The 25539-nt window shown below is 41.2% G+C and overlaps 1 protein-coding gene across 2 annotated transcripts in view; it reads left to right on the top strand.

The window, feature by feature from the left end:
• Window positions 1–22622, top strand: part of capn13.S (calpain 13 S homeolog) — a 47703-nt gene extending 25081 nt beyond the window's left edge. For both annotated transcript variants that reach the window (XM_041564223.1, XM_018264919.2), the window contains 19 exons: window positions 1067–1241; window positions 1697–1771; window positions 2617–2702; window positions 4198–4272; window positions 4561–4721; window positions 5682–5836; window positions 7084–7095; window positions 8244–8446; window positions 9748–9816; window positions 10598–10666; window positions 11852–11894; window positions 13559–13621; window positions 14462–14519; window positions 14649–14719; window positions 16816–16884; window positions 18202–18280; window positions 20073–20189; window positions 20913–20968; window positions 22218–22622. In XM_041564223.1, the coding sequence (XP_041420157.1) occupies window positions 1067–1241; window positions 1697–1771; window positions 2617–2702; window positions 4198–4272; window positions 4561–4721; window positions 5682–5836; window positions 7084–7095; window positions 8244–8446; window positions 9748–9816; window positions 10598–10666; window positions 11852–11894; window positions 13559–13621; window positions 14462–14519; window positions 14649–14719; window positions 16816–16884; window positions 18202–18280; window positions 20073–20189; window positions 20913–20968; window positions 22218–22244 (1663 nt within the window). In that variant the 3' untranslated portion in view covers window positions 22245–22622. The remainder of the gene's footprint in view (window positions 1–1066; window positions 1242–1696; window positions 1772–2616; window positions 2703–4197; window positions 4273–4560; window positions 4722–5681; window positions 5837–7083; window positions 7096–8243; window positions 8447–9747; window positions 9817–10597; window positions 10667–11851; window positions 11895–13558; window positions 13622–14461; window positions 14520–14648; window positions 14720–16815; window positions 16885–18201; window positions 18281–20072; window positions 20190–20912; window positions 20969–22217) is intronic.
• The last annotated feature ends 2917 nt before the right edge of the window (window positions 22623–25539 follow it).

The raw sequence follows: 25539 nt of genomic DNA, 5'->3' as shown, positions 1-25539 counted from the left end.
ACAGTAGAATATTAGCAGCAGCAGTAGAGTATTAGCAGCGGCAGTAGAATACTGAAGGTTTATTGAAAAGAATAGGAACAGCCTTTGCTCCCCATCATATGCTTCCCTCCAACACCTTCAGTAACACCCCACTCGCCTGATGTCAGAATTTGTACCCGCTGTTATAAAAGCATTGGACCCCCCCCCCAGCCTTGGAAACAGGCAGGGCAGGAATGGGGGGCAAGATTCAGAAACACTTGGACTTATAATAGAACTGGGTTGGGGTATCTGCAGCCTAATTAGAAATGGAAAGGGCGGGAGTTAAGTTTTTCCAATGGGGTGGGAACCATGGTGTTTTGGGATCCCTTCCAGTGGAGTCATGTTCCAAACGTGGTCTCTACATTATGGAGAGTGTCACCTGGGGAATAATAACCCCACAATTTCTCCTTGGTGGAGCACAAGGATGATCTTGCTCACAAGGCCTAACTATCATATATCCCTTGTGTGTGCACCATGATGAGCTCTAGCCTGTCACTTACCTTGTTCATTGGGCCCAAATACCCCAAGTTCACTAAGGAATTATTATCTTAGAACTTGGTCTTGGTTACCGAGACCTACCAGCACCTCTATCGATAGATAGATAGATAGATAGATAGATAGATAGATAGATAGATAGATGGATGGATGGATGGATGGATGGATGGATGGATGGATGGATGGATGGATGGATAGATGATAGATAGACAGACAGACAGACAGATAAATAGATGGATGGATAGATAGATAGATAGATAGATAGATAGATAGATAGATAGATAGATAGATGGATGGATGATAGATAATAGATGGCAAATAGATAATAGATAGTGAGAGATATATAGATAGAAAATGAGAGATATATATGTAGAGAGAGAGAGAGAGAGAGAGAGAGAGAGAATAGATAGTAAAAGATATATAGAAAGAAAAAGAGAGATAGATATGTAGAGCGAGAGAGATAGATAGATTGATAGATAGATAATGGACACATCTATAGATATAAAAGGCAAGGAGAAAATAGAGACTTAACCCATTGTTACACTGATTGCAGGCTGCGCGGCTCCTACCAGAACTTGCACTGGGGTTACCTATCAGAAGCCCTGGTTGATTTCTCAGGAGGGGTGCAAGTGGAGTTTGATCTAATGAAACCCCCGCAAGATTTGAGGGACATCGTTATAGAAGCTGCCAAAACAGGTTCACTCTTGGGCTGTACCACTCCCGGCAATGTAAGTACAAAAGTATAATACATGTCCAACTGGACCAGAACACTCTCATGGGAGCTTACATGGAAGGAGGAGGGGCCTGTGATTCAGACAGTGGGTGGGACACTCTCATGGAAGGGTAAAGGGGGAGGAGCCGGGAGTTTGTAACATACATACCTCCCAACTGTCCTGTTGTTAGAGGAACATTCCCTCTTTTGACAGCTCAAACCGGAGTCCCTTGTTTGTACTGGAAAGTCCAGTTTTTCTCTGCACTGAACAGCCAGAAAAAGAAACAAAGTTTCTAACTTAATTGGCTACGTGCGGCAACTTTTTTGTCTCTTTTTTATTTATAAAATGTTGGGAGGTATGTAAGTAGCGGGCAGGACTAGAACAGTCTGATGGAAGCTTACAGGTGAGGAGGAGGGAGCTCCTGGATTCTTTTTTTTTAATATTTAAATTGTTTCATTTATTCTGAATAGAAACAATCTGGAAATCCAGAATTACAAAATGGCCTAGTGCAGGGTCATTCCTACACCGTGACGGATGCTAAACAGGTAAGGGATTTATAGCTGAATTGTAGAGGGTCACACAAGTGTCCAGCATTGCCCTACATAATGAGACATTAGTACTTACCTATTGAAACCTCAGTGGATTTATGCCTATTGAGTTATTGAGAACAGACATTCCTTCTATACGTGATGCCTAAATACATCTCACTTAGATGTACAGATTCTGTTTAAATGTTTAGTTTTGCTGCCACAGACAAGATAACACTTTGCATTGCGACAAGGGATCCCTTAGGAAAACATTGAACCCGAGAACCTAAAATCTAAATTTCCCAGCTTTCTGTAACTTTAGTTTCTGCAAAATAGATTACAGTATATGTAGTTGGCAGTTAAAGAGTTAACCTCCAGCTGCAGCATAAAATAATCTTTTTCATCATCGTGCCTGTGCTGACACCTACTGGCCATAAAGCAGACTGCAGTGACCAGTAAATGTTGGATTTGTCTGCATCTGTGCCATATTTCCTGATCAATAACTATACGCCTGGGTTAATAAGTACAATATGTGTAATTTATGCTAATTCTGTACCAGGGTATCCCTGTAAGTAAGATAATGGGAAGGCAAAGTGGAGATACAGAGACATATTGCATCAGTTATATGCAAAACTGTCTTCTCCATGGATGGTTCAAATAGCGAATACTAGTTGGTTCCTATGGAAAATGGGGTTCCATGTAAAGAAATTCAGAGATATGGGAAAAAGCACATATTTGGCCTTAAAATATGTTACAGTGATAATGTGGGCTCTTTGGTATCCCAAAGCTATATAAACCTGTGCCACAGAGGGCAACATTCATCCTATGGAGCTAGAAGGCTCTGAATTAGATGTGCTTTTTAGGTGGAGTACAAGAATGGCACAGAAGATCTGATCCGTGTTTGGAATCCCTGGGGGAAAGGAGAATGGAACGGACGATGGAGTGATAAGTATGGACTGATGACTTCTACACATACAGTTATTTGCCTGCTTCAGGCTGTAATTGTGACAATGGCATTGGGGACAATAGGACACGATGGAGACAGTAGGGCAAGATGGAGATGGTAGGACAAGATGGTGATAGTATGACAAGATGGAGACAGTAGGGCAAGATGGAGACAGTAGGGCAAGATAGAGACAGAAGGATAACATGGAGACAATAGGAAAAGATGGAGAAAGTAGAACAAGATAGAGACAGTAGGACAAGATAGCAGTATCACAGAAAGTGACACAGTACAGCACAATGAAAACAGTTGGACAAGATAGAGACAGTAGGACAAGATGGAGACAGTAGAACAAGGTGGAGACAGTAGGACATGATGGTGACAGTAGGGCAAGATGGAGAAAGTTGGACAAGATGGAGACAGTAGGACAAGATAGAGACAGTAGAATAAGGTTGAGAGAGACAGTAGGACAAGGAGGAGACAGTAGGACAAGGTGGAGACAGTAGTACAAGGTGGATACAGTAGGACAAGATGGAGACAATAGACAAGATGGAAACAATAGACAAGATGGTGGCAGTAGGGTAAGACGGTGACAGTAGGAGAAGGAGACACTAGGACAAGATGGAGACAGTAGGACAAGATGGAGACAATAGGACAAGATGGAGACAATAGACAAGATGGTGGCAGTAGGGTAAGACAGTGACAGTAGGAGAAGGAGACACTAGGACAAGATGGAGACAGTAGGACAAGATGGAGACAGTAGGACAAGATGGAGACAATAGGACAAGATGGAGACAATAGACAAGATGGTGGCAGTAGGGTAAGACAGTGACAGTAGGAGAAGGAGACACTAGGACACGATGGAGACAGTAGGACAAGATGGAGACAGTAGGACAAGATGGAGACAGTAGGACAAGATAGCAGTATCACAGAAAGTGACACAGTACAGCACAATGAAAACCGTTTGACAAGATGATTTAAGTTGAACAAGAGGTAGGCAGTAGGACAAAATGGAGACATAAGATCAAATGGCAACAGTAAATAAGATAAAAAACTGTGGGACTTGATGGCCACTTTAGGGCAAGATGTTGACTCTGGGCCAATATGGTTTCAGTACAGTTAGATGGACACAGTCTGGTGCAGTTTTTGCAGCCTTAGTGTCATCAATAGAATATTGATCAGGTGGGCCATAATTTGGCCGTGTATATTGCCCAATAGGCTGAAGGCTCGGGGAAGTGTGTCCAGACGACAAAATCTGCCCGTGCGTCCATCTTATGCTCACCATAACAGTTCTTGAACCCATTCTGCCAGTAAAATTAACCCCCCCCCCTTTGTATAAAGCACAATTCTGCTGAAAATTATATTTTTACAGTGGCCCTTTAAAGAGTTTTCATTAAAGGGAAAGTTGAGGCCATGAAATGTTTATAACATGTTTCCATCAACCTCTGTTTACTGACCGGTATTGTACCAATACTCACACTTTGCTTCTTTATTTTCTCAGTGCACCTCAGTGGGACCGGGTCAGATCCGATATAAGGCACAAGCTAAATGTTCAAAAGAATGACGGAGAATTCTGGTAATTATATATTATATACCCTTTTGGACATAAATGGGTAATTCCAAAGCATGTTACTGTATTATATAGCGGTACCTCTCAGTAAAAATGAATTGTAATTATAAAAAAATTAATTATTAGTCTTACTTTGTCGTAAGGAAGTTTAAACAGTTTGAGAAGTTGAGTCTCCTTCTTATGGACTCTGGGGGGCGCTGGTTCGGAACAAGTGAGACAATATATTAACTCTTGTGAGTAGGGAAGGCAGAGAAGTACTGGCCCATATCACTGACACATGTCCCGTCCCAACAGGATGTCCTGCCAAGATTTCCTGCAGAATTTCAGCATTGCGAGTATTTGTAATCACGTGCCGGCGTATTTCGACTTTGACAACCCAAAGCGAGCGTGGCAGACTCTCACGCACTTCGGACGCTGGGTGAGAGGAAGCACGGCTGCCGGCTGCAGTAACTCAGGTACATTTCCTTTTATTCCTATATATTTTATGATTTACTACAGGTATGGGATCCGTTATCCAGAAACCCGTTATCCAGAAACCCATTATCCAGAACGCTCCGAATTACAGAAAGCCCATCTCCCGTAGATTCCATTTTATCCAAAATAATCCAAATTTTTAAAAACAAATTTCCTTTTTCTCTGTAATAATAAAACAGTAAATTGTGCTTGATCCCAACTAAGATATAATTAATCCTTATCGGAAGCAAAACCAGACTATTGGGTTTATTTAATGTTTACATGATTTTCTAGTAGACTAAAGGTATGAAGATTAAAATTACGGAAAGATCCACAGGTCTCGAGCATTCTGGATAACAGGTCCCATACCTGTAGTAGATTTTGTTTTAATTTTGATAAGAATACCACTTGGTACAGTTCTGATTCCCCTGAGTGATTAAACACTAGATCACCAGGGTGAGGGGGTTGGGGGGGTCACATCGCTGGTGTAGAGAGTACAGTTGTTTCCTCTGCAACAAGAAGAGCAACATTTTAATTGATCCCTCGGTGTCTTCTAAAACCCACCCAGACCAGGTTGAATGATGGTATTTTAAATTACAAAGCAACAAATCCTGCCAGAGTAACTGGGGAACCACCAATCGACCACTCAAATCACAAATCTCATCATATTGCTGCCTTTATTTATTACTGAGTGCAATGCCAGAACCAGTGGTTTTATCAATTTCATTAGAATTCCATTTGGTTTCCTACCAAGTTGGTGTTAGAATTCTACGAGTGGTGGATTGGGTGCATCTCTAATGAGAATACAGAGAACATGGCAGGGGTTGGGTTGGTTAATGAAATGATTTAGCTGATATAAGCGCAGGAGAATATCCCAGGAGACCAGACCCAAGAGGACACCTTGAACATAACTTGTGTAACTCCTCGTTAATTCCTGTATGTCCCTTATTGGATTGTCTCAGAGGACCTGTGGAGGAACCCCCAGTATGTGATATCAGTGTCGGACTCTGAAGGGATGAAGAAGGGGTATAATGTGACTGTGGCGCTGATGCAAAGCCTGGAGAATGAGAATAAAAACAGCCAGAGATGGATAGGCATTGGCTTTGCATTGTGCAGGGTAAGTAGAATGTGGCAGAAAATGGGGGCAGATTCATAGCAAAAACCTGAGGGACAGCGATTGGCACAGTCAGTGGGGTATCACAGTGAAGGGGCATTTAACTAGAGATCTTCTCTATATATTTACTTCTTCAACTCCAATGCTTTTTTATTTCTTCTTTCCCCCTCCTTCCTTCCTTTCTACATCTTCCTTTCTTTCCTTGTGGTCAGTTATGATATTTCCTTCTTCCTTTATCTTTCCTTTTCTCTATCTATTTCATCCTTCATTTCTTCCTTCTTCTCTAAATAGTTTCTTCTTCAATGTCTGTCCTTTTCAATTTCTTCTTTCCCCTTCCTTCCTTCCTTCCTTCCTTCCTTCCTTCCTTCCTTCCTTCCTTCCTTCCTTCCTTCCTTCCTTCCTTCCTTCCTTCCTTCCTTCCTTCCTTCCTTCCCTCCCTCCCTCCCACCCTCCTTCCCTCCTTCCTTCCTTCCATCCTTCCTCCTTCCTTCCTTCCTTCCTTCCTTCCTTCCTTCCTTCCTTCTTTCCTTCCTTCCTTCCTTCCTTCCTTCCTTCCTTCCTTCCTTCCTTCCTTCCTTCCTTCCTTCCCTCCCTCCCTCCCTCCCTCCCTCCCTCCTTCCTTCCTTCCTTCCTTCCTTCCTTCCCTCCTTCCTTCCTTCCTTCCTTCCTTCCTTCCCTCCCTCCCTCCCTCCTTCCTTCCTTCCTTCCCTCCTTCCTTCCTTCCATCCTTCCTCCTTCCTTCCTTCCTTCCTTCCTTCCTTCTTTCCTTCCTTCCTTCCTTCCTTCCTTCCTTCCTTCCTTCCTTCCCTCCCTCCTTCCCTCCCTCCCTCCCTCCTTCCTTCCTTCCTTCCTTCCTTCCTTCCCTCCTTCCTTCCTTCCATCCTTCCTCCTTCCTTCCTTCCTTTAGATATCTTCCTTCTTTTCTCTTTATACCTTACTTCCTTCCCTTTTTCTATATTTTGCTTCCTTTCTCACTATACCTACCTCCATTGCATCCTTTTTCCCCAAACTTCCTTCCTTTGCTTTTATACCTTCCTTCCTTCCTTCCTTCCTTTTTTCTATATCTTCCTTCCCTTATCTTTATACCTTCCTTTTCTCTCTCTACCAGACCCTCTTCACTTCTTGCATGATAACCAAGTCCAATTTGTATTCCATTTTATGATAGTCAAGCTTCTGTCAGCCTTATTTGGTTATTTAATAATTAATAGTAATTGTTAAATGCAATAATGATGTCTCTTTTCTTTACACAGGTGGCATCCAAGGTAAGTCTCTTCTGATGAAGGCAGAGAAGAGCACAAAGTAATTCATTTATCCCATAATCTAACCTGTTTAGGAATCATAGTTAAAATAAATCAGTGTAATACAGTGCTATAAAATAAAATGTACTCATTACACCTTTAGAAAGGGAAGCACATAGATGGAAGTAGAAGACGGCTGTGTTTAAAGGAACAGTAACATCAAAAAATTAAAGTGTTTTTAAGTAATAAATAAATAATGTACTGTTGCCCTGCACTGGTAAAACGGGTGTATTTGCTTCAGAAAGACTACTATAGTTTATATAAACAAGCTGCTGTGTAGCTATGGGGGTAGCCATTCAAGCACAGGATACACAGTAGATAACAGATAAGTACTACTATAGTTTATATAAACAAGCTGCTGTGTAGCCATGGGGGCAGCCATTCAAGCACAGGATACACAGTAGATAACAGATAAGTACTACTATAGTTTATAAAAACAAGCTGCTGTGTAGCCATGGGGGCAGCCATTCAAGCACAGGATACACAGTAGATAACAGATAAGTACTACTATAGTTTATATAAACAAGCTGCTGTGTAGCCATGGGGGCAGCCATTCAAGCACAGGATACACAGTAGATAACAGATAAGTACTACTATAGTTTATATAAACAAGCTGCTGTGTAGCCATGGGGGCAGCCATTCAAGCACAGGATACACAGTAGATAACAGATAAGTACTACTATAGTTTATATAAACAAGCTGCTGTGTAGCCATGGGGGCAGCCATTCAAGCACAAGACAAATAGCAGATATCAGATGCATTCTGAAGAATCCCATTGTATACTACAGAGCTTATTTGTTATCTGCTGTGTATCCTGTGCCTTTCTCCTTTTTAAGCTTTGAATGGCTGCCCCCAGCAGCTTGTTTATATAAACTGTAGTAGATAAAATAAACAGTAGTTGCTTATCCAGCCCTATTATATGTGCAGTTAACAAGAAGGCCCTATGTTGGTGCACTCTAGTGTCAGGATTCAGACCAAGGATACACATGTGTAAAACATTGTGTTGCAATTTGCAAATAAATATCATTGGGCTGAGTCAGTTTGGGCAATGTTAGACATCACATTACCCCAAACTTGTGTAATGGATATTTTATTTGTGCTTGTCTATGTAGGGTGTGAGGGGTTTATCTCAGCAGAATTATTCCCCAAACCAAGCCATGGATGTCATCAATACAGACATTCAAATAAGCCGTGAAGTCACGCGTTCATTTAGGGCTCCTCCAGGGACGTACGTTATCATCCCCTTCACCGAAAGCAAAGGCCAGGAGTCTGAATTCCTCTTACGGATCTTTCTGAAGACAAAAGAGATTGATAAGTAAGGCTCTTTCCCTTGCACCATGTGCCAGTCTAGAACAATAAGTCATGGGAATCCCGATGGTGCAGCCATGGTAGATAAGAAAGATGTAGACATTTTAGAACAATAGCTTCTCTCAATACACAGGCAGAAATCCTATCTTCAGATCTACCCTGGGGGTTTATTGGTGACCTCACTGGCTAAGGTGGTCTCTGCTGGTCATGTCTACATGGGGGAGTGAGTTTTCAGTTACTCCAGTGACTCTCTTCATTTCCTTTATGCTTAAAAAACAACAGTTCCCTTGTGCTTTTTGACATGGACACTAGGGGGCCCATTTACTTAGTTCGAGTGAAGGAATAGAGGAAAAATAGTTTGAATTTCGAAAGTTTTTTTTGGCTATTTTGACCATCGAATGGGCTACTTCGACCTTCGACTTCAATTCGAACGTTTCGAACTAAAAATCGTTCGACTGTTCGACCATTCGATAGTCGAAGTACTGTCTCTTTAAAAAATACTTAGACCCCCTAGTTCGCCACCTAAAACCTACCGAGGCCAATGTTAGCCTATGGGGAAGGTCCCCATAGGCTTCCTTACAATTTTCTGATCGAAGGATTATCCTTCTATCGATGGATTAAAATCCTTCGAAATCCTTTGCTCGATTTCGAAGGATTTAATCGTTCCATCGAACGAATTCCGCTAAATCCTTCGTCTTCGATATTCGAAGTCGAAGGATTTCAATTCGGCAGTCGAATATCGAGGGTTAATTAACCCTCGATATTCGACCCTAGGTAAATTTGCCCCATGATGTAGAAGAAGAATTCTATCATTCTTCCATGGCAAATTTGATGGCCCTTACTCTAAAGCAGGACTGTCCAACTAGAAGTCCCTAGGCCTCCTAAGAAATTTTGTGACTCCCAAGGCTCCATAGATTGCTTAGAGGCCCACCAGAAAACCTTAGACCATGGACCCACTTTCCAAACTCTTATTCCTCCTCTCTTCACTCAACCTCTTTATTCTCCTAGTCTTTTAGCTCTACCATCTCTAATCTATTCTTCCATTATTAAGAAATAGGGAATGGCCATGAAATAGACCAAATGGTTAGAAGCAACAGGGTCCACTGACACCAGGGCCCGCCAGGAGTTTGCTGGTATCCCGGTGGGCCAGTCTGACACTGGCTTTATATTATCATTTCTATATAATGTAACATTCAATTATGTTATATCTGACGGCCACTTGCCTTTTAATGGGGCCGGGTCTAGACAGTCAACTGCCTGGAATATGGATATCAGAGTATTTTAATGCCTCTCATTATGTCATTTTAGATTTCAAGACAATAAATCAGCTCCAAGGGAAGGGAGCCAAACACTTTATCCCAGTGATCCTGCATTAAGGTGATTATCGTCTATTTCCTATTTAAAGAAAGGCACAATACACGCTTTAGCTTAATCTTATTGGTCAGTGGCCCCTGTAGGAGGGTTTATTTCTGTTTAGCATCTGTCAAATGTGAAACCCCGGGATGATAACCAATCATTTAACTCCAATGAAATCAGAGCAAGGAGTGTAAAATACAGGACATGCCAATCAAAGGGTGAGTCTTTCTTACCAAGGGATTTAAATCCCTACTCTGCTCTGTGGCAAGGCACTAAGTTGAGTTAAACCATCTCCGATGGAGGGCCTGTTTTATGATAGGGCACAATCGTTACAAAAAATGGGCAGTGGCACACAAAGTATATTCTATATAACGTACAGTGAGAGATTGAGTACAGACAAGTCTAGTATTTTGCAAACATTGAGAGGCATTGAGTATAGACAAATCAAACACATTATATTCAGTGAGAAGAAGTTGATATTGGCACTCCAGTCAGCGGGTACTGGCACCCCAAAAACATTATTTACATTGAGTGGAAGTAGGTCAAGGACATTATATAAAGGAAGAAGCAGTAAGCACTGGCAGTGGAGTAATGTTTGAATGCCGGCAGAATAGTTTTCCAGTCCCCACTTTGGGGGGAAAAGAATGACTCGCACCGTTAGCTTCCCAGTGACCCCCAACTTGCATTGACAGTGGTGAGGGACCTGAAAGCATACAGCAGCCCCCTCTCTCTTGGGCTCCTCCAGTCATAGGGTCTTCTATATTGGCAGCTTTAGCCTCCTCATCATTTGCTTTCATTGCAGGAACCAGGGCAGCAGTTCACTCCCCAGGGAAGAGAACCATTATCAGTATGCGAGTGATGCAGGGTTAAGGTAAATATCATATTGCTCCCCTGGAAAGCTGAATATTAAAGGAAGGTTCAGTTCCACCCACACCCCAAACATACACTGTGACATTCAGGCCCATTCAGGTTCCTTTGCTCACATGGTGCTGCAAAGTAATATTCTCATACTGTAACATACACATAGGGGCCCATTTACTAAGGGTCGAAGGGAATTTTCAAATTCAAAAACTTCGAATTTCTAAGTAATTTTTGGGTACTTCGACCATCGAATAGGCCAAAATTCGATTCCAATAAAAAACATCGAATTCGTCACTTCGCCACCTTAAACCTGCCAAATTGCTGATTAGCCTATGGGGGACCTCCTATAAACTTTCTGAGTGTTTGGCTAAGTTTTGAGCAGTCTGTTTTTGTAAAAACGATTTAATCAATCAATCGAACGATTTTTACTTTGATCGAAAACGGGCGTTTTCGATTGAAAAAAAACTTCGACCATCGAAGTATCAAATTCGATGGTCGAATTTTGAAGTTTTTTAACTTCAAAATTTGACCCTTAGTAAATGTGCCCTATACTTTAAAGGAATTGTTCTGGGTAAATAGATAGGCTGTGCAAAAAAAATATATATATATTTTCTCATATAGTTATTTAGTCAAAAAATGTAATGTATAAAGACTGGAGTGACTGGATGTGTAACATAATAGCCAGAACACTACTTCCTGCTTTGCAGCTCTCTAACTCTGAGTTAGTCAGTGACTGTAAGGAGGGCCACATGGGACATAACTGTTCAGTGAGTTTGCAATTGATCCTCAGCATTCAGCAACAGTTATGACCCATGTGCCTCCCTCATGTCACAGATTGGCTACTGACTGGTAACCAATAAGAAAGCTGCAAAGCTGGAAATTGTGTTCTGGCTATTATGTTAGACATCCACTCAATCTAACCTTTATAGATACATTTTAGCTAAATAACTATATTAGAAACATGTTTTATTACCTAATTACCCAGTTTTTATTTTTACACCAAACTGTTCCTTTAATAGTATGAGAATGTTACTTTGCAGCACCATGTGAGAAATGGAACTGGAATGGGTCTGAATGTCACAGTGTACGTTTGGGTTTGGGGGGGATGGAGGGGAAAGGAAAGAACAGATATAGATAAATTGTAGAAAAGACAGACAGACATCATCCTTTGCATAAAATCTGTTGTGTTTTTCAGTGAGTTTAGCTCCAGTCTCAGCATGAACTCCCAGATTCCCAAGGTAAATACAAGTTTTTGGTTATTCAGTTTATGTAACACGTATCTGTTTCAATTGCATTTAAGTTAAAGGAAAACTATACCCCCAAAATGAATACTTAAGCAACATATAGTTTATATCAAATTAACTAACAAATGTTTAAAGGGGGATGTAAAGGCAAAAAAATTTTTACTTTCTCTAATGAAAAAGAAATCTATCTCCAATATACTTTACTCATTATAAGAAACCTGCCTGTATGCAGTGAAATTCTCCCTCTATTTTACTTGCTCTGTCTGCTGTGGATAGGAAACTTCACACAGTCCCTAACTGCTCTGCAATAAAAACAATCATACTTTTAAACAGCAGGGCAGGGAAGGGGAACCCACCTTACCCAGAACTCAAGCAGCTTTGTTTGTTTCCCTCTAGAGCAGTCGGCGACTGTGTTAAGATTTGTGTTAGATTTTTTTTTTTGCCTTTACATCCCCTTTACTGTTTCCAACTCCAGCTGCAGGGACAAAGATCATAGAGCCAGATTTAAACAGATAAACTGGGATTCTATTTGGAGGATTATTTTGCTGCAGCCACTGGTTCTGCAGAGTTGGAGAAAGTTTGTATTAAACAATACAAAAACTATAAAATCCACATTAGATTATATGACAACACAGAGCCCAGTGCAGTCTGTATATTCTGATTATTATTAATTAAAGTTTTGCTGTATCGGCTTCTGGCAGATATTGTTTGACTTGTGCGGTTTTGATAATTTATTACGATCCCTAAGCAGCCAGACCCCACTGAGCATGTGAAAATCCAATATGTACTGCTGCAAAAAGTGCCTTTATGTAAAAACATAAAGGCACTTTTTGGCGCTTCATTGTATCCACACTCACATATTGGATTTTCGGATTGATTGCTTTGGATGGAAGCAAGGTGTTGGGATACTAGAATTTGAGCCTCAAGGGTAAATATGCCATTGTTTATTGGCTGTGTACACTGAGCATGTGCACAGTCTTGGTCTAGCAAAGATGAATAACAAAGTTACAAGATGGTGACCCCCTGTGGCCAACTTTGAAAACATAAATCATTTATTAGGCTTCTGGTGCAGTTAAGTTCATGTTTATGTTTAGTATACAAAATACTGCATTTCCAGCATTATATTATTTTAGACTTTAGTTCCCCTTTAAGGCTACGACCAAAGGAGCTGTATTTATTTAAAAAAAAAAACAAACGCTTAATTCCAACATTATTAATAGAAGAGAAATGTAATAGATGCGTAAGCCTTTTTTAGTCTTTAGAGAAGTTGTCAACCCTAGTCACACTCAAACCAACTTTGACTTGCCAAAACCCCATCCACTTTCTGGTAAGCCCAGCCTCTTTTGGGGTCAACCAATTGGGACTCTCTCAACTAACTCAAGCCATTGGGAGGAAGGTGCTTTAGGCAGGACATCCCACAACTCTTTGAATGAACTGACTGACACTATGGGGCTGCCCAATAAGCAACAGGGTCGGAAGCCTCCAAGTACTTCTCCTCTCAGGGTGGTTCCTGGGTGGTGGTGATCACATTGTGTAAGTAGTAGTCACTTGTAATGTGTGGGCAGTATACTTAAAGACATTTATTATTGACCTTGCTACTATGTATTGGATACATTTCCTAATGATGGATACTCCCCAATATTATTGTTCCCCCCCAGGCTGTGCTGAAGAACTATCAAGATGGTGGCTATGAATCGGTGTTTATCCATTACTGTAATAAGGTAAAAATGAATGTTTTCTTTAAACGAATGTATATTTAAGGCGGAGCTTTTTGAAAGTTGATACTGGCACATGCCTATTAATGATTGTTATGGGGGTCTGGCACCATTAGGGCCAATTTCCCAAAGCTCCCTATTCTTCTATGATATATTTTATCCTTGTTCTTAGTGTAGCACTCAGTCTCCAAATTAAGCGCCAGTTGCAGCACGTGGTCATTTGCAGCTATTGCAGTGGAATTTGGGGGGAAACGCTGCATTGTAGGTAAACACATTTGGGTGCATTTTTGTTTTCCCCTAGTGCTTTGCACTTCAACACGTAAGTGAATAAACCCTTTCAGTGTCGGAATGGGATGCCAGGGGCTCACCAGAAAACATTCGACCGTGGGCCAACTTTACCAAACTATTATTCCTCCTCTCCTCACTCAATCTCTTTATTCTCCTAGTCTTTAATATTTACTTAGTCTATTATTCCATTATTAAGCATTTTTCCCATAAAGAAATAAGGAATGACCATAAAATTGGCCACATAGTTAGAAGCAAAAGGGCCCACCGGGAGTTTTCCTGGTATCCCGGTGGGCCAATCCGAAACTGAACCCTTTAAACTTAGATATGACATAAACAAGCACAATATATTTTGGGCAAAGCCCTTATTGTCCACTTAGCAAAAGCCTACAGGGCAGAAGCATTTATTGTAAATTTAAACCAATACTAAGACCATGTTCATACACAGTCTGACCCAGACAGGGTGTATAATTACAAATAAGCTGCTCATATCCCATTGGGTTTCTGTGGCCTTCATCATCAGCCAATAAGGTACCTGTTTTCTGCTTGTGTCGTTATCAGAGCTCGGAATTATACGCTGAACAGCTACAAAGACTCCTGAACGAGGTGATAATTAAAGGTAAGACTGCCGGGTCTGAATGAATCGGATTTTCTTTCATTAGGCAATAACATGTCATTGGGAAGTGTTCCCCTTTATGCTGAGTAAACATTGAGCACTGATTAAGCATTTCCTCCTTCTCACTTCCAGATCAGACTTTCAATGGCAGCCGAGGAGACTTCACCTTGGACGCCTGCCGGGGGATCCTAATGTTGATGGATGTATCTTTCTTAATGAAATGCCCGTCTGTCCAGGCAACTCCGTAGCAGCCTCATTCTCTGCTCCTTGGGAGCATGTTGAAGACCAAGGAATAGATTTCTCTATGAGGCCTTAATACTTATTTTCCAATAATAACCTTTGAGTGGCTTCTTTATTATGAGGGGGTTGAGCTCGACACTAATGGCTGTGTTGGGCCGGCCCACAGGGATACCAGGAAAACTCCAGATGGGCAGCGCCGGATTTCTTTGTGGGCCGCCCCTAGGCTGCGGGGTCTGAACAGGTGGCGGCACGATCCTAGCGCCCACCTACACATCCCCTTCCCAGCGCGCCGGCGAAGCTGGTACAATTGAATGGGGACGCACACGTCCCCATAATGCGGCTGGGCGGCATGCCCCCCCTTTTTTTTGCCGCCCGGGCCTATGCGGCCTTGCCGCAAATCTGGGCCTGCAGGTGGGCTCAGGTGTCACTGTCAAACTTTTTGGTCAATTTAATTAAAAGGAGAAGGAATAGCATTTTATACTTGGGGGTGCCAAAAGTTAGGCACCCCCAAGTGACTTCTTTTACTTACCTGACACCCCAGGCCGGTGCTCCTATCAGCCGAAAACCGCACTGGCTGGGGGTTCTTCCAGCGACCAACATGGAGAGATCCTCTTCCTGCTTCTTCGGGTCTTCTCACAGTTGCACATGCGCAGTAGAGCTGAAATCCGGACTTTAACGAAGAAACCGTCTATTTTGCTCTACTGCGCATGCGTCTGCCCCGGGAAATTTGAAAAATAATGAAGCAAGAATAGGATCTCTCCGTGGTGCTCGCTAGAAAAACCCCGGGCCGGTGCAGTTTTCTGCTGATAGGAGCACTGGCCTGGGGTGTCAGGTAAGTAAAAATAGTCACTTGGGGGTGCCTAACTTTTAGGACCCAATTGTAAAATGCTATTCCTTCTCCTTTAAATGTGAATGGGGGAAAAAAATGGATGGAAGAAAATATTGTAGTATGTTAAAAAAAACTGAGACTTATTTATCAAAGCACAAATTTATCTCAATATTTTCTGCTACAAACTCAGATCAAATCCGCTTGGGTTTTTTACACTTATTTATTATTATATTTTCCAGAAAATTAGCTTTGCAGTAAAAAATCTAATTTTTCAAGATTTTTGGGAATTTTCCCCCTTAAAGGAAAACTATACCCCCCCCAAACAATGTAGGTCTCTATTAAAAATATACTGAGTAAAACAGCTCATGTGTAAAACCCTGCTTCATGTAAATGAACCATTATCATAATAATATACTTTTTTACCATTGGGTAATCATAAATAGAAAATTGCCATTTTAAAAAATAAGGGCCACCCCCAGAGATCGTAAGATTCACTGTACTCACATACAAACCACATGTAAGGTCACATGAGCCAATTAACAGACAGAGTTCTGCCTTTTGCTTCCTCACTTCTTCCTGTTACAGTTAGTGTTGTAGTATTTCTGGTCAGGTGATCTCTGAGGCAGCACAGATAGAGTCACGAAATGGTGGTTCAAGGCAAGAGATGTAAAAGGGCAATATTTATGTAAATATATATTCCAGTTTGGTAAGATTCTTTAATATGTCATTCAATTTGATATAAACTATCTGTTGCTTAAGTATTCATTTTGGGGGTATAGTTTTCCTTTAAACAGAGTATTGCATGAAACCCAGCGCACATCAAAAAATCATTGGGACTTCTCCCATTGACTTATATGCAACCCCGCCAGGTCTGAGATGCCTGGATTTTCAGATTCAGCCATTCTCTGGGTTTAATAAATTCTGAAAATTTCAATATTTTTTAAAAGTCCTCTTTTATAAAAAAAAAAATCACTAATTTTTCGTGATTTTTGCATGGGGAGTTTAGTAAATAACCCCCTAAGAGAATATGGAGGATGACTGAAGACCTATGTTTTCTGGAGGGCCCCTGGCATCCAAGTCCGACACTGACTAATGGGAACATATGCTGTACTGTATGGGTCTCTTTATGGGATCTTCTCTTTTAAGAAGCAACTGAGTTGTGGGTGGAATCGATTAGTATAAGAAATGGGATGTTCTCTAAGATCTCTTGACCTTAATAAATACACACAGCTTAATGCCAACGGGAGGCTCAGTCTGCAAGAATTTGGGCGTCTCTGGAAACGACTCAGTATGTGTAAGGTAAGGCAGCTTTTATTTTTTATTTTCCCTGCCCCATCCATCGTGTAACCCTGCAGACATGGAGTATTTTTGTAGTATTTTTCACCTTAAACTTACTTTGAATGTGAACCGCATCGAGTGCAACGTGGGCTCTTATTTTTTTGGTGCAAATGTAGAAATCAGCGAACTGTGGGAATTCTTGATATTCCATGTCTGCCCCAAAAATATCCTAGCCAGGTCCCACCCGCTGACTGAGAAGGAAGAATAGATTACTCCTTAAAGGAACAGTAACACCAAACGGATGAAAGGGTTTTAAAGGAATGACAATATAATGTAGTGTTGCCCTGTACTGGTACAGCTTGTGTGTTTGCTTGAGAAACTCTACTATAGTTCATATAAACAAGCTGCTGTGTAGCCATGGGGGCAGCCATTCAAGCACAGGATACACAGTAGATAAGAGATAAGTACTACTATAGTTTATATAAACAAGCTGCTGTGTAGCCATGGGGGCAGCCATTCAAGCACAGGATACACAGTAGATAACAGTTAAGTACTACTATAGTTTATATAAACAAGCTGCTGTGTAGCCATGGGGGCAGCCATTCAAGCACAGGATACACAGTAGATAACAGATAAGTACTACTATAGTTTATATAAACAAGCTGCTGTGTAGCCATGGGGGCAGCCATTCAAGCACAGGATACACAGTAGATAACAGAAAAGTACTACTATAGTTTATATAAACAAGCTGCAGTGTAGCCATAAGGGACAGCCATTCAAGCACAGGATACACAATAGATAACAGATAAGTTCTGAAGAATCCCATTGTATACTATAGAGCTTATCTGTTATCTGCTGTGTATCCTGTGCCTTTTCTCATTTTCCAGCTTGAATGGCTGCCCCCATGGCCACACAGCAGCTTGTTTATATAAACTATAGTAGTACTTATCTGTTATCTACTGTGTATCCTGTGCTTGAATGGCTGCCCCCATGGCTACACAGCAGCTTGTTTATATAAACTATAGTAGTACTTATCTGTTATCTACTGTGTATCCTGTGCTTGAATGGCTGCCCCCATGGCTACACAGCAACTTGTTTATATAAACACCAGCTTTACCATTGCAGTGCAACATTAAATTTTATTTCCATTACTTTAAATCATTTAAATTTTTTTGCTATTACTGTTCTTTTAAGTCGAGGCATAAGTCAAGGCATTCAGGAGAAGACTGGACATCAGTGAGCGCTGCTGCATTCATGCCAAAGAGACTATTAAAGGTTAAAAGAGTTTCTGATTTCATGAGGGAAGTATAGTTCATGAAATCTAATTCTATTTTGCAGGACTTGTTCAGATCAATAGACAGAAACCAGACCGGATTCATTGATGCCTCCGGTTTGAGGAAAGCAGCTCAGCTTGCAGGTACATTGTATTCTGAGTGATAGTTGGAGGGGCAAATAGGCAGATGGGAGGGAAAGGTGGTTATGAGAGAGCAAAGGGTAACAGTCATTTACTGTATCACTCATAGTGTAAAATAATGATATATTATTAAAGGGATACTGTCATGGGAAAAAAAAATGTTTTCAAAATGAATCAGTTAATAGTGCTGCTCCAGCAGAATTCTGCACTGAAATCCATTTCTCAAAAGAGCAAACAGATTTTTTTTATATTCAATTCTGAAATCTGACATGGGGCTAGATATATTGTCAATTTCCCAGCTGCCCCTGGTCATGTGACTTGTGCCTGCACTTTAGGAGAGAAATGCTTTCTGGCAGGCTGCTGTTTTTCCTTCTCAATGTAACTGAATGTGTCTCAGTGGGACATGGGTTTTTACTATTGAGTGTTGTTCTTAGATCTACCAGGCAGCTGTTATCTTGTGTTAGGGAGCTGCTATCTGGTTACCTTCCCATTGTTCTTTTGTTTGGCTGCTGGGGGGGAAAGGGAGGGGGTGATATCACTCCAACTTGCAGTACAGCAGTAAAGAGTGATTGAAGTTTATCAGAGCACAAGTCACATGACTTGGGGCAGCTGGGAAATTGACAAAATGTCTAGCCCCATGTCAGATTTCAAAATTGAATATAAAAAAATCTGTTTGCTCTTTTGAGAAATGGATTTCAGTGCAGAATTCTGCTGGAGCAGCACTATTAACTGATTCATTTTGAAAAATTTTTTTTTCCCATGACAGTATCCCTTTAACAATAATATTCTCTCACCAGGGTTTATGGTTCTTTTCAGCAAGCAGACAAAGAATCCACACCAATAAGTGTATATCAAAATGATTATACTGAATAATAAATCAGTTTATTGTTACGACAATTAAACAATTACAATTAAACTAAGACTATATATGATACACTATTTACAGTTAGAGAATAATTATACAGTCACATTGTAGTTTCTCTCCTGCTCCCATCTTGTTCTCTGGCTGCTTCTGTCTTTATCTTCCCAGACTTCCCTCACTCCTGTCCAATCTTCTTTTATTCTGGTTTGTGTTACTTGCCCCCAGAGCTCACCTCCCAACTGACCAGGTGTTGAGAGAAACCCCCCAAATCGTCCACATTCTTTAGAGCAAGTTTTCTGTATAGAAAATCAGTTGTACAGCTCCTGTAGAAACCAATGACAATTCCAAGGAAACCCTTTGATATGGAAATGTGGGTCAAGTTGTGACTTTGAATGTACTTGGATTCCTGGAGCCACCTACAATATAATATAAGATAATGGCATATCCACAATGGCTATTTCTTACAATAGTTTCAAGTGTTGACACCTAAATCTCACTTTTCTTCACCAAAAGCTGAGTTACCAGGAGTGTCTACAGGAAATATCGATATTTTATTCACTAACTTGACCTTTAGTCTGGGGAGCTGACATACTGGACGCCCAGTGGGGTGATGGAGGGTTTGAACCTTGCACCCCTGCAAAATGCTACAATAAAGGCCAAATAGATATTTCTAGTGATGGGCGAATTCGCTGGCGAAAATTTGCCGGCATCAAAAAAAATGGACGCCGGTGTCAGTTTTTTGGACGCCGACGCATTTCCGCATTTAGCGAGTTTTTTGCCATTTCGCGAATTTCGCACAAATTTTTCTGCAAAACGGTGCAAATTTGCCCATCACTAGATATTTCCAATTAGAGTATTCGTAGAGTATTGACGTGTGTGCTCACAATCAGACTGTATCTCAGTTTAAACATTGCCAATCTTTCCACCCCACAGGGCTGCCAATCAGCATTGCTGTTATCAACGTCATGGTCCTGAGATACGCCAACTCCTCGGAAAAGCTCAACTTTGCCGATTTTGTCTGCTGCTTGATTCGCCTGGAAACCGTAACAAGTGCGTTCTCTTTGAGTCATCTTGTCTCTGCATCTCCGCTCTGCAGTAGAAACAAAGTCAAGGAGGCATCTTCTGACTCTTTTATGTACATAGATTGATTAGGGGCCCTGTCTCTCCGATAAAAGAATGAGATGTTTTTCTAGAAAGTATTATTTACTTTTTCAACTAATATCACTAAATATGATTATGTGGCACCTTTTATTCAAAAATAAGTAGGGATGCACCAAATCCACTATTTTGGATTTGCCCGAACCCCCGAATCCTTTGCAAAAGATTAGGCCGAATACCAAACCAAATCCGATTTCCCTCCCCTAATTTGCATATTCAAATTCGTATTTTACTTCCTTGTTTACATATGCAAATTAGGATTCGGTTCGGCTGGGGAGAAGTATTCGGCCGAATCCGAATCCTGCTGAAAAAGGCCGAATCTTGGCTGAATGCCGAACCGAATCCTGGATTCGGTGCATCCCTAGTTTACAATGACAGCACTTTCTGATTCTTGATGGTCATCGGGTGGCGCCGCGCGGGTCCGGGTTGCGGAAAAGGTATTTGCGGGTCGGGTAGCGGTTCCAAGCGGGTAAGAATGCGGGTTGCAGGTTGCGGGTACAGGGCGGGTACGGGTTCCATAAAATGGACCTGCGCAGGACTCTACCACTGACCCTACAGAAGCCGACCTTTTCCTGTATTTGCATCAGTTCTTCAATGTCATTTTCCTATTTACAGAAGTATTTAAGAACCTATCAAAGGATGGCAGAGGCGTTTACCTAAGTGGAGAAGAGGTAAGAAAGTCCTTTGGATTTTATGATTGTTTTACCTTCGTTATGAAATTCCCAAATCTATCTATTCACCCAGGGAGATCAGAAACATTAGTAGAAAGGGGACAGGGTCAAGGTGGTAAGTTGCAGGCAGGTAAGAGAATATCAAAGACATGGCAAAGGAATTTTTTAATGCCAGTCCTATTATATGATGATGAGTATATTATATACTATGAGTTCTGTAGCAGGACTCCTCCTACTGACACGGTCTATTGAGACAAAGATAGAGAGATGAGTATGTCTGTTCCTCATTGGGTACGATACTCCTCAACTTGAATGAGGAATTATCAGCAGTAGGTTGTGGCAGTTTTTACACCTTAAAGGAGAAGCAAACCTTTAAAATAAGTGAATGTAAAATTGGTGAGAAATTATGCAATGTACATTTATTATTATTATTATTAGTTTATTCCAAGATATTAAGAGGCTGCTCTGATGTTCTTTTGCTTAGGAAAGATTTGAGAAAGGTTTCAACTTTCTTTCCTAAGCAGAAGAACATCAGAGCAGCCTCTTTCTTTCTCCTGACAACTTCCTTGACTACTTAATGGTCAGATGAGTTGTAAACTGACCGGTCGGTGGAGCTGTTGTAACATTGTAACAAAATGTGTTCATATCAACAACAGATAACAATATCTTTGAATAAAAAATAAATAATGAATGTAAATTACAAAAGCGCTTACAATAGCACCCTCATCAATTTTACATTCGCTTTTTTTAAGGGTTTACTTAAACTCTACCAGGGCCGATAGATAAAGAGTCTTGATAAAGAGCTGGTGTGATGCCCAAAGCACTACTTTTTTCTGGCACTTAATTGAATCACAAGAGGTGCTTCAAGTCTCTTAACCTATGTGCCCATTACTCAAGAGACAGAATTATTCTTTCAAGTTCTTAAAGGATAAGTAAACCTTAAAAGTGAATGTAAAATTAATGAGGGGGCTATGCTAAGCACTTTTGCAATGTACATTCATTATTTATTTATTTTTTTATTCCAAGATATTAAGGGATACATGTACTGTTAATATGAATTAATTTTGTTACAACAGCGCCACCTGCTGGTCAGTTTCCCATCAGTCTGACCACCAAGTAGTCAAGGAAGTTGTCAGGAGAAAGAAAGAAGAAAGATGTTCTTCTGCTTAGGAAAGATTTGAGAAAGTTTTCTAATGCTTTTCCCTTTTAATGGATTATTATTGATTTTGACCTATTTCTTGTGTTCCAGTGGATGCAGATAATAATGTCCAGTTGACACCAATAAAGAGTAAGAGATTTTGAACCGTAAAGGAAGGAGAGTCTGTGCGGCAGCAGATCTAGAGTTTGTGCTACAGAGACATCAATTCAATGAACTGAACCCCCTGAGTGGCCTGACTGTGGGGTATGGAGCCCCAATATCTATTCTGATCATTACTGATCTCACGCTGAGACATAACCACTCATAAAACCACAGAGAAGGTAGAATTTTTAGGAACGACATAAGGACATTTTTTGGGGGGTGGGATATTTTTTTCTGTGAAGGGTCAGGGTCAAACATGGCAATTATACTATGAATGTGCATCTTAGGATAAATGAGCAGATTTTTATACACTGATTAAATGTAAATCCAATTTAAAAAAAACTTTGCTCTTTCCATTTTTAGTTTGGTCTCTGTATCAGTCATGGGCCTCTATTAAAGGGGTAAATGGACCCCCTATAACAAAGATTTGCTGCAATATCACCTTTAGCCTGCAGGTGGCAATGTTCAACAGTTCAGCTGGACAGGAGGAAGAGAAGGCAGCAAATTCTGCATTAGTTGCAAATGGTTTAACCCACAGCCGCCCAAATGAATATCTAGCTGTTTCCTCCTTGAATCTCTACTGTAAAACAAAGCACTAGTGAAATAAGTATAATGTAGTGATTTGCACTTAATTGGGGCACACTCTGTGCTCTAACATTAGTGCCCAATCTTTTAACTGTTTGTGCTCAGACTGCCTAGAGTTGTCATAGAGCAATACTGCCCTCTAGTGACCAGCTGGAAGGAGACAGTCAGCACTTAAAAGCTGGACACGCAGAACACTGGCTTAGTGTAAACGCCAGAATCAAATAATAAATCCAGTTATAGCTGCATTTTTTAAAGAGTTTTGTTGTTTCAATAGAAGCATCTGAAAATGGCCTAAATATTGCAATTTTGATATTTTTTTTTTTTAAAGTTTCTTTTATTCAGCAAAAGGCAAAGTGACATATCAATACACATCAAACAGACATGTGTGATCAAACATGTACAATCCACACAATAGAAGACAGTAGGCATTACAATAAGACAGTACGGTCATCAAGGACAGGTTTAAAGACAAAGCAATCACTGAACATTAGGGTTAGGATATACCTCAAGCCATCTCTCCCAAATCTTCTCAAATTTAGTTGAGGAGCCCCGCGCTTCATAAGTGAGTTTAATAAGTGGTAAGGTGCGGTTAACCAAGGCAATCCAATATTGGACTGAGGGAGGTGCAGGCTGAAGCCAGTGAAGTATAATGGCCTTTTTAGCATAAAACAGCAAAGTACGGTACAAAAGTTTAACGTGATTCTGTGGAACCATATCTCCCACTACCCCCAAAAGACAGGCTTCAGGAGAGAGGACCTGAGGCAGCTCCAAGTCATCACTCATACATTTAACCACCTCACGCCAAAATCGAGCAATCTTGGGGCAGGACCACAAAATATGTAAGAAATCTGCGGATGGGTCTTGGCATCTGGGACATGCTGGAGATTTGTCGGGGAATATATTATGCAATCTGAGGGGTGAAAAGTAATAGAGGTGGAGAACTTTAAAATTAATTAACCTATCCCTAGTAGAAATAAGGAAACCATAGCTAGAAGCGGTGGCTTCATCCCAAATATCATCATCAATCACTGGTAGTATTGATTGCCATTTACGACGGGCAGAGTCAAATGGAGAAGGTCCTAGGTCTTGCAAAGCTCTGTATAAGTGAGTAACTAGCTGTCTCGTACTCTCCACTCTAAGAATATCTTCAAACCGAAAAGTATGATAAGTAATTGGACCCGGACCAAACTGGGCTCTACAAGCATGCTGCAACTGCAGAAATCGGAACACATTCAAACTCATAGGAGCCACAGAATCTTGCAGCTGCTGAAATGTTGGAAATGACCCATGTTGTAACAGGTCTCCAAGAGTTTTAATTTTACGAATGGGCCAGTATATAAAATCAGGCAGATGCCGAAGGTGGGGAAGATGGGAATTGCCCCACAAAGGGGTGTATGGAGTAAGCAAGGGATTCGACAGGCGCTGCAACCTCCTTGCAGTCTGCCAGGCATCATAGGGGGCCCTCAATACAGGAGGCAAAATAGCAGAGTCCTTTAACTTCCGTTTAGGGCAGTGGCAGAGGGATTCGACCGAACCTAGGATAAGGGAGTGAAATAACATATTGGGGTCTTCCGGATTAGGGACCAGCCATTCATGCACATGTGACAGTTGTGCTGCTACATAGTAAAACCAGAGATGCGGGAGTCCAAGGCCCCCATTCGGGACAGTAGCTGTAAGAGACTTCCAGGAGATCCTAGGGCGTTTATCCGCCCATATAAATGAGATCAAAGCACTATTGACTCTGCTAAAGAATGATTTAGGTATCTTCGCGGGAGCATTTCGAAAGAAATACAGAAATTTCGGTAGGAAAATCATTTTAAACAGATTAATTTTCCCCCATAAAGTCAAAGGGAGACCCTTCCAGGAGGTTTCCGTTTTGAGGAAGGTACCAAGCAATGGCAGCAAATTATCCTCAAGGAAGGAGGAATCCTTGGCAGTTACAATAATTCCCAGATATTTAATTTGGTCAGACCACTGTAATTGAAGAGACGGGGGTCGAAGGACAACAGGGACAGGATCCACCGGCAAAATGGAGGATTTATCCCAGTTGACCTTCAAGCCCGAATACGTCCCATATTCTTGGATAAGGGAAAGGGCATTATGAAGGGAAGGGCCTGGGTCTGCAAGAAATAGCAAAATATCATCCGCATACAAAGCAATGCGCTCTTCACAGGTTTTGTAACGGAGTCCAGAGATATTGGTAGCCTGTCTAATCATTATGGCCAGAGGTTCAATTGCCAATGCAAACAATAAAGGAGACAGTGGGCAGCCCTGGCGGGTGCCACGATACAATGAGAAAGGTAGAGAATTGGAGTTATTAACCCTAATCTGAGCCTCTGGATGTGCATAAAGTAACTGGACCCAAGCTATAAATTTAGGACCAAAGCCAAATGACCTGAGCGTCTCCCACAGAAAGGACCATTCTACCGTATCAAACGCCTTAGCAGAGTCAAGAGATACTATGATTCGGGAGCCAGAGTTGTCATGGAGCATTTGCAGATTGGTATAGAGACGTCTAAGATTAACAGAGGTGGACTTAGCGGGCATAAAACCGGATTGGTCCGGGTGAATGATAGAAGTGATAACCTTAATCAACCGGGTGGCCAAGATTTTCGCCAATATCTTGGCATCCGTGTTAATAAGTGATATAGGGCGATAGGAATCACAGGATTCAGGGTGCTTGCCC

This window comes from Xenopus laevis, chromosome 5S (assembly GCF_017654675.1).
Source record: "Xenopus laevis strain J_2021 chromosome 5S, Xenopus_laevis_v10.1, whole genome shotgun sequence".
NCBI classification, from domain to species: domain Eukaryota; kingdom Metazoa; phylum Chordata; class Amphibia; order Anura; family Pipidae; genus Xenopus; species Xenopus laevis.
The sequence above is the reverse complement of the archived record's forward strand: the minus strand, read 5'-3'. Positions and strand labels throughout refer to the sequence as shown.